The 13,059-nt window shown below is 41.9% G+C and overlaps 1 protein-coding gene across 8 annotated transcripts in view; it reads right to left on the reverse strand.

The window, feature by feature from the left end:
* ULK4 (unc-51 like kinase 4) overlaps positions 1–13,059 on the reverse strand; it is a 703,273-nt gene that overhangs the window by 659,482 nt on the left and 30,732 nt on the right. For all 8 annotated transcript variants that reach the window (XM_030935299.1, XM_030935309.1, XM_010374299.2 and 5 more), the window contains 3 exons: positions 12,648–12,810; positions 2,599–2,700; positions 1,654–1,737 (listed from right to left, as the gene is read on the reverse strand). In XM_030935299.1, the coding sequence (XP_030791159.1) occupies positions 1,654–1,737; positions 2,599–2,700; positions 12,648–12,810 (349 nt within the window). The remainder of the gene's footprint in view (positions 1–1,653; positions 1,738–2,598; positions 2,701–12,647; positions 12,811–13,059) is intronic.

Consider the following 13,059-nt stretch of genomic DNA (forward strand, 5'->3'; position numbering starts at 1 on the left):
AAAAGAATATTTGCAATCCCTCTTTTAAGATTTTTAACAGAAATAAGAAGCATTACATTATGACAGTGTCCAATACCACTAATCTCATAATGTTTTGTCTTTTTAAATTAGTTATATACCATATCCAGGTCATCAATCTATGGTTAAAAGTAGTAGTAATGGTCACACATTGTGGCTCATACTTGAAATCCCAGCACTCTGGGAGGCCAAGGCAGGTGGATCAATCAAGGCCAGGAGTTCAAGACAAGCTAGGCAACACAGCAAGACCCTGTCTCCACAAAAAAATTTAAAAATTAGCCATTCCTGGTGGTGTGTGCCTGTAGTCTTGGCTACTCAGGAGGCTGACTGCACCACTGCACTCCAGCCTGAGTGACACAGCAGAACCCTGTCTCTCAAAATAATAATAATAATAATAATAATAATAAATATATATAGTAATAATTTTTGTAGAATCCTGTTTTCATTTATGTGTCTTAAGATAAACTTTAACAATGTATAGCAAAATGTTTTACTGCATTTGTGCCTTCTTTTCTCTTTCCTTAAAAATTATTGCTGATAGATCATTATATTAACCACAATTTATATGATTAAAGTTCCAACACTTTAAAAATACTACAACTGTATCTAATTTTAAAGATTTTTAGGCCGGGTGCAGTGGCTCATGCCTGTAATCCCAGCACTTTGGGAGGCTGAGGTGGGTGTATCACGAGGTCGGGAGTTCAAGACCAGCCTGACCAAGATGGTGAAACCCCATCTCTACTAAAAAACAAAAACAAAAAATTAGCCGGGCGCCATGGTGGGCACCTGTAATCCCAGCTACTCGGGAGGCGGAGGCAGGAGAATCGCTTGAACCCAGGAGGCAGAGGTTGCAGTGAGCCAAGATCACACCACTGCACTCCAGCCTGGGCAACAGAGTGAGACTCTGTCTCAAAAATAAATAAATAAATAATAAAGATCTTGAAAACTCATAAGGGTAGCATTCTGATTGATCAAGATAAGGAAACAGCAGATTTGTTCCAACAGGAGATAGAAATAACCACATGGGACATGACTACAAAGTAAATGGTACATACAAAAAGTAATGTCACATAAGTGTTTAAGTCTTTAAGCCATACTTTTTGTGATATAGATGCACAAAATAATTTGTTTTTAAATGAGGGAAATCTATTAGTACTTTGTTCTCTGTTTCAGCATCTTTAAAAAATGTCAAAGGAAATACTAACATTTCTAAAAATATCAACTTGGGATCACTTATAAAAGATAACTTTAAGCCTGTAATCCCAGCACTTTGGGAGGCCGAGGCGGGTGGATCACGAGGTCAGGAGATGGAGACCATCCTGGCTAACATGGTGAAACCCCGTCTCTACTAAAAATACAAAATAATTAGCCCGGTGTGGTGGCGGGCGCCTGTAGTCCCAGCTGCTCAGGAGGCTGAGGCAGGAGAATGGCGTGAACCCAGGAGGCAGAGCTTGCAGTGAGCCGAGATCGCACCACTGCACTCCAGCCTGGGAGACAGAGCAAGACTCCGTCTCAAAAAAAAAAATAAAGGTAACTTTGGGGAGTTATGAATCAATAAAAGCAAACTTTGGATAAAGGTACACCTTTAATCAGTGGAAAATGTAAATTAATTCCATTTATCACAAGAAATCTTACCTTTCGGAATAGGTGGCAAAGGATCTTCACATAAGATCTTTTCTGTTAATTCCGAAATACTTTCTGAGAAGAATGGAGGTTTTCCTGAAATCACATGAAAACTTGCAAAATTAAAGAAGTCTGCTATCACCAATAATTCTCATCTCAACTACAGATATTTCAAGATCATACAACTTATAGGAAAAAATATATAGGAATAGCTAATGCCTAGTACGTACCAGGCACTGCCTATATAATTTATATTTCTCTTAATTCGAAACGTATTATCATCCTAACAAATACACAAACACACACATGGACCACTACTACGAACCAATGGGGGTATAGGCCATTTGATGTATCTGAATAATACACAGTTGCAAGGCATCTTTACAAAAATTTCTAATAATCACAGTTTTTGAGTTAAGCACATTTCAGCATTCCAGATTATCATGAAAAATTACCTATTTGTCAAGAAGTTTCTAGGACTCTGCATATCCCTAGATACCAAGCAACTCAGCCAAAATCAGTATATATGAAAATTTAATAAGGTCACAGTTTTTTTGGCCAGGCATAGTGGCTCATGCCTATAATCCCAGAGCTTTGGGAGGCCTAAGTAGGCAGATCACTTGAGGTCAGGCATTCAAGACCAGCCTGGCCAACATGGTGAGATCTCGTCTCTACTAAAAATACAAAAAATTGCCAGGCATAGTGGTGGACACCTGTAAGCCCAGCTACTCAGGAAGCTGAGGCATGAGAATGGCTTGAACCCAAGAGGCAGAGGAGGCTGAGGTGAGCCAAGATCGTGTCACTGCACTCCAGACTGGGTGACAGTGCAAGACTGTCTCAAAATTTTAAAAAATCAAGTTTTGTAACATCTTATAAGTAAAACATCTGCAAACTACAGACTTAACCTGGTTTTATTTTAGTCATATCTGATTTTATACCTATTCAGGAAACAATTACCTGAAAACATTTCATAAAGCAGACAGCCCAAAGACCAGAGGTCACTGGAGATGGAAAAGTCAGCACCCCTCACAACTTCTGGTGCTGTATATATAGGAGATCCTAAAAGCAAAGTATGAAGAACAGTTCTGTTAGGCATTTGTATTGCTGCCAATGCGAACCTACCTAGGAAAGATCTGTGAGATGAAAAAGGGCAGGAGAAAAACATACGCATGAATAAAACTTCATGTGCATTTCACATTTTTCAATGTTTTCTAATTTTAAGGTTACATTTTGCAAAGAATGTGTGTGAATATAAAAAGGTGTTTAAAATCTACCTGAGAGGTATGGCACATTCAGCTACATTCTTCTTTTAAATTTCAATTAGAATAGTTTAAGTTAAACCTTAAATATAACAACCCCAACAACCCACTGGTTTAACAGCAAAGGTTTATCTATCACTAAATATATCCATAACAAATCTACCAAGAAGCTCTGATCATCATAGTCACTCAAAGACCCTGGCTGATAGAGGTTCCAACTCCACTCATGCTTCCTCAATTGGAGGCAGGGAGAAAGAATGTAGCTAACTGAACACTGGCTCCTAAAATTCCCATCTCAAAGTTACTCACATCACTTCTGCTCACACTTAGTTGGCTTTGACCAGGGAGAGGATGCAATCCTACCATCTATCCAGGAGAATAGGAAATAGTGAAAAGCACTCATGTGTGCCACATATACTTTATACAAAGTGTAATATTACATAGAAATCCCATATTTTAGAGCCAGAAAGTTCCCTTATTCACTGACAAGAGAGGGATACTTAACCTCCAGTAAATCACACAGCTAGGCAGTTGCAGAGCACCCGCCAAGACCCAGGGTCCTTGTCTCTCCCTGGTGCACACTCTGTGCATTCCATCTAACAAACTCCCACCTCCCAGTGAGAATCTCTTCCCCAGGAAGTAAGTAACCTCCAATGATTTGGAAACAAAATTCCACTGAGGTAAGCCTTCCAGCAAATCCTATCTCCAGAGCCCATCACAGCCAGATCAGCAGCTTTGTGTGCCCTGATGCGTGACTGTAAAGTTCTCCCATGGAGCAAATTTGCTATGCTATCACATTTCGCACACATCAATGGAAGGTATATTTGCCTGCACTAGCTGCTGAGGAAACACAAATAACACCCATGGAATGCCCTTGCACTCTGCCCAACACTTAATAGATGTTTCATTAATATTTGTTGAATATGAATGTTTGTCTTCCCATCCTTATTTCCAGTACCTAGAACATGGGTAAACTCGTCAAATTAAGAAATAAATGTGGACCAGGCTCACACCTGTAATCCCAGCACTTTGGGAGGCTGAAGTATCACTTGAGGACAGAAGTTCAAGACCAGCCTGACCAACCTGGTGAAACTCCATCTCTACTAAAACTACAAAAATTAGCTGGGTGTGGTGGAGGGTGCTGTAATCCCAGCTACCTGGGAGGCTGAGGCCATTCAAGAATCACTTGAACCTAGTAGGCGAAGGTTGTGGTGAGCCAAGATCATGCCACTGCTCTCCAGCTTGTGTAACAAAGCAAGACTGTCTCAAAAAAATAAATCAATGAGGGCCGGGTGCAGTGGCTCACGCCTGTAATGCCAGCACTTTGGGAGGCCAAAGTGGGCGGATCATGAGGTCAGGGGATTGAGTCTTGGCTAACACAGTGAAATCCTGTCTCTATTAAAAAAAAAAAATACAAAAAATTAGCCGGGCGTGGTGGCGGGCGCCTGTAGTCCCAGCTACTCGGGAGGCTGAGGCAGGAGAATGGCGTGAATCCAGGAGGCAGAGCTTGCAGTGAGCCAAGATCGCGCCACTGCACTCCAGCCTGGGCAACAGAGCGAGACTCCATCTCAAAAAATAAATAAATAAATGTGGAATTAACAAATCAATGCACTAATGAACAATGGAATTAAAGTCCCTGGGTTCACACTCAAATGGGTAGAAAACAAATACGCAAAACAGTATATTATTACATGGTAAGTTAAATGGTTTATACACAAAATATTATGAAAATAATAAAAGAAAACACTTAAGTATTCAGTCTGATAAAATCCTGCCATCCAGACAGACAAAGAAGGAAGTCTTTCTCAAGAAAGCTGAAGCCGGCCAGGTGTGGTGGCTCATGCCTGTAATCCCAGCATTTTGGCGGGCTGAGGCAGGCAGATCACCTGAAGTCGGGAGTTCGAGACCAGCCTGACCAATATGGAGAAACCCGGTCTCTACCAAAAACACAAAATTAGCTGGGCATTGTGGCGCATGCCTATAATCCTAGCTACTCGGGAGGCTGAGGCAGGAGAATCACCTGAACCTGGGAGGCAGAGGTTGCAGTGAGCTGACATCACACCACTGCACTCCAGCTTGGGCAACAGATCAAGACTCCATCTCAAAACAAACAAAATAAACAAACAAAAAGAATCCCTGAATCAATGTCGACTACCAGTGTGCTCTCAGGAATAGGCCTGCCTTAGTGTCCCCTCCAAGTTTAGTCACTAGCTGGGTACAGTCATGAGAAGCGTGGCCTCTGAACAAAAGCACTGATGGATTTCTTCAAGTAGTTGGAGGCCTTGGTCAGTTGTACCTGCAACTGAAGGACAGTGAAGCACAATCTTGTGGGAACCACAAGAACAGAGAGGCAATCCTGGACCAGATCGTGAAACTTGAACCCTAACCTGTAGGTAGGGGATTCTAAATTTGAAACTCTTTTCATAAATCAGCCCAGATTTCTAATTTCTCTCAATCAATCAACAACACTGGGCCAAAATTGAGCCTAGTTCGACATAACCCCCTTCAATCCCTCTTAAACTGGGCCACATTATTGATTTATATAACTTTTCTGTTCCTGAATTTGGGAACTATGATCCAGCCAACCCCTATCTTTAAACAGGAAATTAAAACTCCTAGCAGCTATGTGACACTACTCTGAAGGTTACAAAGAAGCAAAGACAGAACTAGAATCCAGATGTCCTTATTAGAAGCTCTTTTCAATATTACTTTTATGCAGCCTAACCAAACTGTTTGCCCTAACATCAGCATCAATGTTAACAGATTCTTCATGGCTGTACACCACCACTGACCAATCACCAACCCCATCACAGAACCCAACTAGTCAAATATGTCAAAAAGTAGCGTGATTTTTTCATGTGCCTTTTTCATCGCCACACTTAGACTGTGAATTCTCCAAGTCTCCAGGAAAACAGAAGTGGTTTTACACTCTATTTTTATCTTAATGCCACAGGGATGTGAAGGTTAACTGCCTATGAAGTACCTGATCCCCAAAGGTCAGGGCTAATTCTGCCCTGCTGGTTATGAAAGTATCCTCTACCCTTGGCCAAATAGACTAACCTGCCCCATCATAGAAATTGTTCTTAGATTAAGTTCAGAAGTACGCATCACTGCTAGAACATCTGATGTATTTCTCCACAACACAGCTCTCTTCCCCTTACTAAATATGCATTTATACTAAAATATACCATTGACCTTGTTTTCTATAATAAAATTATATACAATAATTCAGAACTTCATATCCTACTAACATAGACCACAATAGTCATTTTCATAGAATACTGATAATTCTATGGAATGCAATTTGAGGACATTAAAAGCCTTCTTCTTGGGCATGAAATCTTACCACATACAAGCCTGGCCCTGAAAGTTTAATTTCCTTTAGTCCTATTTACGGGGCCTGTGATTAACCTGCTGCTCCCCATCCTCTTCCCTCATCCCTGGGCCACATGACTACCAAGTCCAAGGATGTCTGCCACCCTCTCGCATCATGCTCTTTCCTACAACTGGCACCAAACTCAGCTGACAGCACGATGAGTATCACAGAGCTTCAATGGCCCAAAGTCTCAAGTACCTGAACATGGAACCTGAGGAGGAAAGATCTTTAGCACTTCCCCCAAAAGGCATAAGAAACATTACTTCAGACTCCCCCCTCAAGTATAGCAATTTTAACACCCCCAGCCCCATCTCACATGCCAAGAATATACCCTAGAAATTTGCTTCAGGGATGCTGGCAAGATAGCTGAATAGGAACAGCTCCAGTCTGCAGCTCTCAGTGAGATCAATGCAGAAGGCAGGTGATTTCTGCATTTCCAACTGAGGTACCCAGTTCATCTCATTACGACTGGTTGGACAGTGGGTGCAGCCCACAGAGGGCAAGCTGAAGCAGGGTGGGGCGTTGCCTCACCCGGGAAGCGCTAGGGGTCAGGCAACTCCCTCTTCTAGCCAAGGGAAGCCATGAGGGATTGTGCCGTGAGGAACAGTGCACTCCAGCCCACATACTGTACTTTTCCAATGGTCTTCCCAACCCACAGACCAGGAGATTCCCTCTGGTGCCCAGGCCACCAGGGCCCTGGGTTTCAAGCACAAAACTGGGCGGCCATTTGGGCAGACACCAACTAGGTGCAGGAGTTTTTTTTCATACTCCAGTGGCACCTGGAAGGCCAGAGAGACACAGCACCAGTCACTCCTCTGGAAAGGGGGCTGAAGCCAGGGAGTCATGTGGTTTGGCTCAGCAGGTCCCACCCCCACAGAGCCCAATAAGCTAAGATCCACTGGCTTGAAATTCTCGCTGCCAGCGCAGCAGTCTGAAGTCGACCTGGGATGCTCAAGCTTGGTGCAGGGAGGGGCATCCACCATTGCTGAGGCTTAAGTAGGCGGTTTTACCCTCACGGTGTAAACAAAACCACATGGACGTTCGAACTAGGTGGAGTCCGCTGTGGCCAGACTGCCTCTCCAGATTCCTCCTCTCTGGGCAGCGCATCTGCAGCAGCCCCAGTCAGATGCTTATACATAAAACCCCCATCTCCCTGGAACAGAGCACCTGGGGCAAGGGAAGGTTGTGGGAGCAGGCTCAGTAGACTTAAACGTCCCTGCCTGATGGCTCTGAAGAAAGCAGCGGATCTCCCAGCACAGCGTTCAAGCTCTGCTAAAGGTCAGACCGCCTCCTCAAGTGGGTCCCTGACCCTCAAGTCTCCTAATTGGGAGATACCTCCCAGTAGGGGCCGGCAGACACCTCACACAGGAGAGCTCCAGCTGGCATCTGGCAGGTGCCCCTCCGGGACAAAGCTTCCAGAGGAAGGAACAGGCAGCAATCTTTGCTGTTCTGCGGCCTCTGCTGGTGATACCCAGGCAAACAGGGTCTGGAGTGAACCTTCAGTAAACTCCAGCAGATCTGAAGCAGAGAGGCCTGACTGGTAGAAGGAAAACTAACAAACAGAAAGGAATAGCATCAATATCAACAAAAAGGACGTCCACTCAGAGACCCCATGCAAAGGTCACCAACATCAAACACCAAAGGTAGATAAATCCACGAAGATGGAGAGAAACCAGCGCAAAAAGGCTGAGAATTCCAAAAACCAGAACTCCTCTTCTCCTCCAAAGGATCACAACTCCTCACCAGCAAGGGAACAAAACTGGATAGAGAATGAGTTTGACAAATGGACAGAAGTAGGCTACAGAAGGTGGGTAATAACAAACTCCTCCAAGCTAAAGGAGTATGTTCTAACCCAATGCAAGGAAGATAAGAACCTTGAAAAACGGTAACAGGAATTGCTAACTAGAATAACCAGTTTAGAGAAGAACATAAATGACTTTATGGAGCTGAAAAACAGCATCAGAACTTCGTGAAGCATACACAAGTATCAATAGCTGAATCGATCAAGTGGAAGAAAGGACATCAGAAATTGAAGATCAACTTAATGAAATAAAGTGAAAAGACAAGGTTAGAGAAAAAAGAATGAAAAGGAACAAACAAAGCCTCCAAGAAATATGGGACTATGTGAAAGACCAAATCTACGTTTGATTGATGTACCTGAAAGTGACAGAGAGGATGGAACCAAGTTGCAAAACACACTTCAGGATATTATCCAGGAGAACTTCCCCAACCTAGCAAGACAGGCGAACACTCAAATTCAGGAAATACAGAGAACACTACAAATATACTCCTCAAGAAGAGCAACCCCAAGACACATAATTGTCAGATTCACCAAGGTTAAAATGATGGAAAAGGCCAGGCGCAATGGCTCACGCCCGTAGTCTCAGCACTTTGGGAGGCCGAGGCGGGTGGATCATGAGGTCAGGAGATCGAGACCATCCTGGCTAATACAGTGAAACCCCGTCTCTAGTAGAAATACAAAAAATTAGCTGGGCATGGTGGTGGGCGCCTGTAGTCCCAGCTACTCTGGAGGCTGAGGCAGGAGAATGGCATGAACCCAGAAGGCAGAGCTTACTGTGAGCCGAGATCACGCCACTGCACTCCAGCTTGGGTGACAGAGCGAGACTCCGTCTCAAAAAAAAAAAAAAAAAGAAAAGAAGAAAGAACTAGAGAAGAACAAACAAATTCAAAAACTAGCAGAAGACAAGAAATAACTAATTTCAGAGCAGAACTGAAGGAGATAAAGACACAAAAAACCCTTCAAAAAAAATCAATGAATCTAGGAGCTGTTTTTTTTTTTTAATGATAAACAAAATAGATCGCTAGCAAAACTAATAAAGAAGAAAAGAGAAAAGAAACAAGGAGATGCAATAAAAAATGATAAAGGAGATATTACCACTGATCCCACAGAAATACAAGCTAACATCAGAGAATACTGTGAACACCTCTACACCAATAAACTAGAAAATCTAGAAGAAATGGATAAATTCCTGGACATACACATGCTCCCACATCTAAACCAGGAAGAAGTCGAATCCCTGAATAGACCAATAATAAGTTCTGAAATTGAAGCAGTAATTAACAGCCTACCAATCAAAAAAAGCCCAGGACCAGACAGATTCACAGCCGAATCCTACAGGAGGTACAAAGAAGGGCTGATAACATTCCTTCTGAAACTATTCCAAACAATAGAAAAAGAGGGAATCCTCCCTAACTCATCTTATAAGGCCAGGATCATCCTGATACCAAAGCCTGGCAGAGATACACCAACAACAACAACAAAAACTTTCCGGCCAATATCCCTGATAAACATCGATGCGAAAATCCTGAATAAAATACTGGCAAACCGAATCCAGCAGCACATCAAAAAGCTTATCCACCATGATCAAGTCAGCTTTATCCCTGGGATGCAAGGCTGGTTCAACATACACAAATCAATAAACGTAATCTATCACATAAACAAAACCAATGACAAAAACCACATGATTATCTCAATAGATGCAGAAAAAGTCTTCGACAAAATTCAACACCCTTTCATGCTAAAAACTCTCAATAAATTAGGCATCGATGGAACGTATCTCAAAATAATAAGAGTTATTTATGACAAACCCACAGCCAATATCATACTGAATGGACAAAAACTGGAAGCATTCCCTTTGAAAACTGGCACAAGACAGGGATGCCCTCTCTCACCACTCCTATTCAGCATAGTGTTGGAAGTTCTGGCCAGGGCAATCAGGCAGGAGAAAGAAATAAAGGGTATTCAAACAGGTAGAGAGGGAGTCAAATTGTCTCTGTTTGCAGATGACATAATTGTATATTTAGAAAATTCCATCATCTCAGCCCAAAATCTCCTAAAGCTGATAAGCAACTTCAGCAAAGTCTCAGGATACAAAATCAATGTGCAAAAATCACAAGCATTCCTATACACCAATAATAAACAAAGAGTCAAATTATGAATGAACTCCCATTCACAATTGCTACCAAGAGAATAAAATACCTTGGAATACAACTTAGAAGGGATGTGAAGGACCTCTTCAAGGAGAACTACAAACCTCTGCTCAAGGAAATAAAAGAGGACACAAACAAATGAAAAAACATTCCATCCTCATGGATAGAAGGAATCAATATTATGAAAATGGCCATGTTGCCCAAAGTAATTTATAGATTCAGGGCTATCCCCATCAAGCTACCATTGACTTTCTTCACAGAATTGGAAAAAACTATTTTAAATTTTATATGGAAACAAAAAAGAGTCCACATAGCCAAGAAAATCCTAAGCAAAAAGAACAAAACTGGAGGCATCACACTACCTAACCTCAAACTATACTACAAGGCCACAGTAACCAAAAGAGCATGGTACTGATACAAAAACATATATATAGATCAATGGAACAGAATAGAGACCTCAGAATAGATATCTACAACCATCTGATCTTTGACAAACCTGACAAAAACAATCAATGGGGAATGGATTCCCTATTTAATAAATAGTGTTGGGAAAACTGGCTGGCCATATGCTGAAAAATGAAACTGGACCCCTTCCTTTTACCTTACAAAAATTAACTCAAGATGGATTAAAGACTTAAATGTAAGACCTAAAACCATAAAAATTCTAGAAGAAAACCTAGGCAATACCATTCAGGATACAGGCATGGGCAAAGACTTCATGACTAAAACACCAAAAGTAATGGCAGCAAAAGCCAGAATTGACAAATGGGATCTAATTAAACTAAAGAGCTTCTGCACAGCAAAATAAACTAGCATCAGAATGAACAGGCAACCTACAGAATGGTAGAAAATGTCTGCAATCTACCCATCTGACAAAGATCTAATATCCAGAATCTACAAGAAACTTAAACAAATTTACAAAAAAGCAAACAACCCCATCAAAAAGTGGGCAAAGGATATGAACAGACACTCCTCAAAAGAAGACATTTATGCGGCCAACAAACATATGAAAAAAAGCTCATCATCACTGATCATTAGAGAAATGCAAATCAAAACCACAATGAGATACCATCTCACACCAGTCAGAATGGCAATTATTAAAAAGTCAAGAAACAAAAATGCTGGCAAGGCTGTGGAGAAATAGAATGGTTTTGGACTGGTGGTGGGAATGTAGATTGGTTCAACCATTGTGGAGGACAATTCCTCAGGGATCTAGAACCAGAAATACCATTTGACCCAGCGATCCCATTACTGGGTATATACCCAAAGGATTATAAATCATTCTACTATAAAGACACATGCACACGTATGTTTATTGCAGCACTATTCACAATAGCAAAGACGTGGAACCAACCCAAATGCCCACCAATGATAGACTGGATAAAGAAAATGTGGCACCTATACACCATGGAATACTATGCAGCCATAAAAAAGGATGAGTTCATGTCCTTTGCAGGGACATGGATGAAACTGGAAACCATCATTCTCAGCAAACTAACACAAGAACAGAAAACCAAACACCATGTGTTCTCATTCGTAAGTGGGAGCTGAACAATGAGAACACATGGACACAGGGAGGGGAACATCACATACCAGGGCCTGTCAGGGGGTGGGGGGGCTAAAGGAGGGAGAGCATTAGGAGAAATACCTAATGTAGATGATGGCTTGATGGGTGCAGCAAACCACCATGGCATGTGTATACCTATGTAACAAACCTGCACGTTCTGCACATGTACCCCAGAACTTAAATTTAAAAAAAAAAAGAGCCAGGTGCAGTGGCTCAAGCCTGTAATCCCAGCACTTTGGGAGGCCGAGACGGGCGGATCACAAGGTCAGGAGATCGAGACCATTCTGGCTAACACGGTGAAACCTCGTCTCTACTAAAAAAATACAAAAAACTAGCCGGGCGAGGTGGCGGGCGCCTGTAGTCCCAGCTACTCCGGAGGCTGAGGCAGGAGAATGGCGTAAACCCGGGAGGCGGAGCTTGCAGTGAGCTGAGATCTGGCCACTGCACTCCAACCTGGGCGACAGAGCGAGACTCCGTCTCAAAAAAAAAAAAAAAAAAGAAAGAAATATGTTTCAACTGCAGAATATCATTCACTCAACTAATTTCTATTGAACCACTAATGTGGCAGGCACCATTCCCCTCCTATGTGCTAATGAATGCTCAGTAAAACATAAAGCTGAGGATGAAATACAGGCTTTGTTAAGGTTCCCCAGGCCTTACAGAGTAGATCCACATTGAATACTTTAGGCCACAGGCAAAGTCATTCCTATGTCCAGACTATGTCTGCTGGTCATTACCATTTTCAATATGTTATGTGAGTGGCAAAACAAAAGACTGACATTGTCTCCTAAACACAGGATTTGCATGGTCCACAACTAGAGTTACGATCTTTAAGCTTTCCAGGTCCACATACCTTTGACTCTACTTTTCATGCTTTTCTTCAGGACATTTTCCCCACTGTCACCTCCTCCTTCCTCTGCTGCCACCAAAGCAAAGAACTCTTCCAAATTTTCACCTTCCACTTTTGCCAAGCAAAAGTTGCTAAACTTTAGTGTGCCAGGCCCTTCCAAGAGTATCTATGAAGATCAAATAAATGTTTTCAGAAGAAAAATCAACTTAATTTGTACATATATCAGTACTTCTTATAATTGCACTAAAGAACTTTTGAGCATTGCTATTCTTTCTCCATCAGAACTCAGAAAAATAAATGTTTATAATTTTTTAAAAAGCTAAAGAAAAATAAATCCAACTTTTTAATAATCAAATACAAAATTAAATTGTTCATTCTCAGATGTATATAATGAACTCATCATATAACCAAAGTG

This window comes from Rhinopithecus roxellana, chromosome 1 (genome assembly GCF_007565055.1).
Source record: "Rhinopithecus roxellana isolate Shanxi Qingling chromosome 1, ASM756505v1, whole genome shotgun sequence".
In the NCBI taxonomy this organism is placed as follows: Eukaryota; Metazoa; Chordata; class Mammalia; order Primates; family Cercopithecidae; genus Rhinopithecus; species Rhinopithecus roxellana.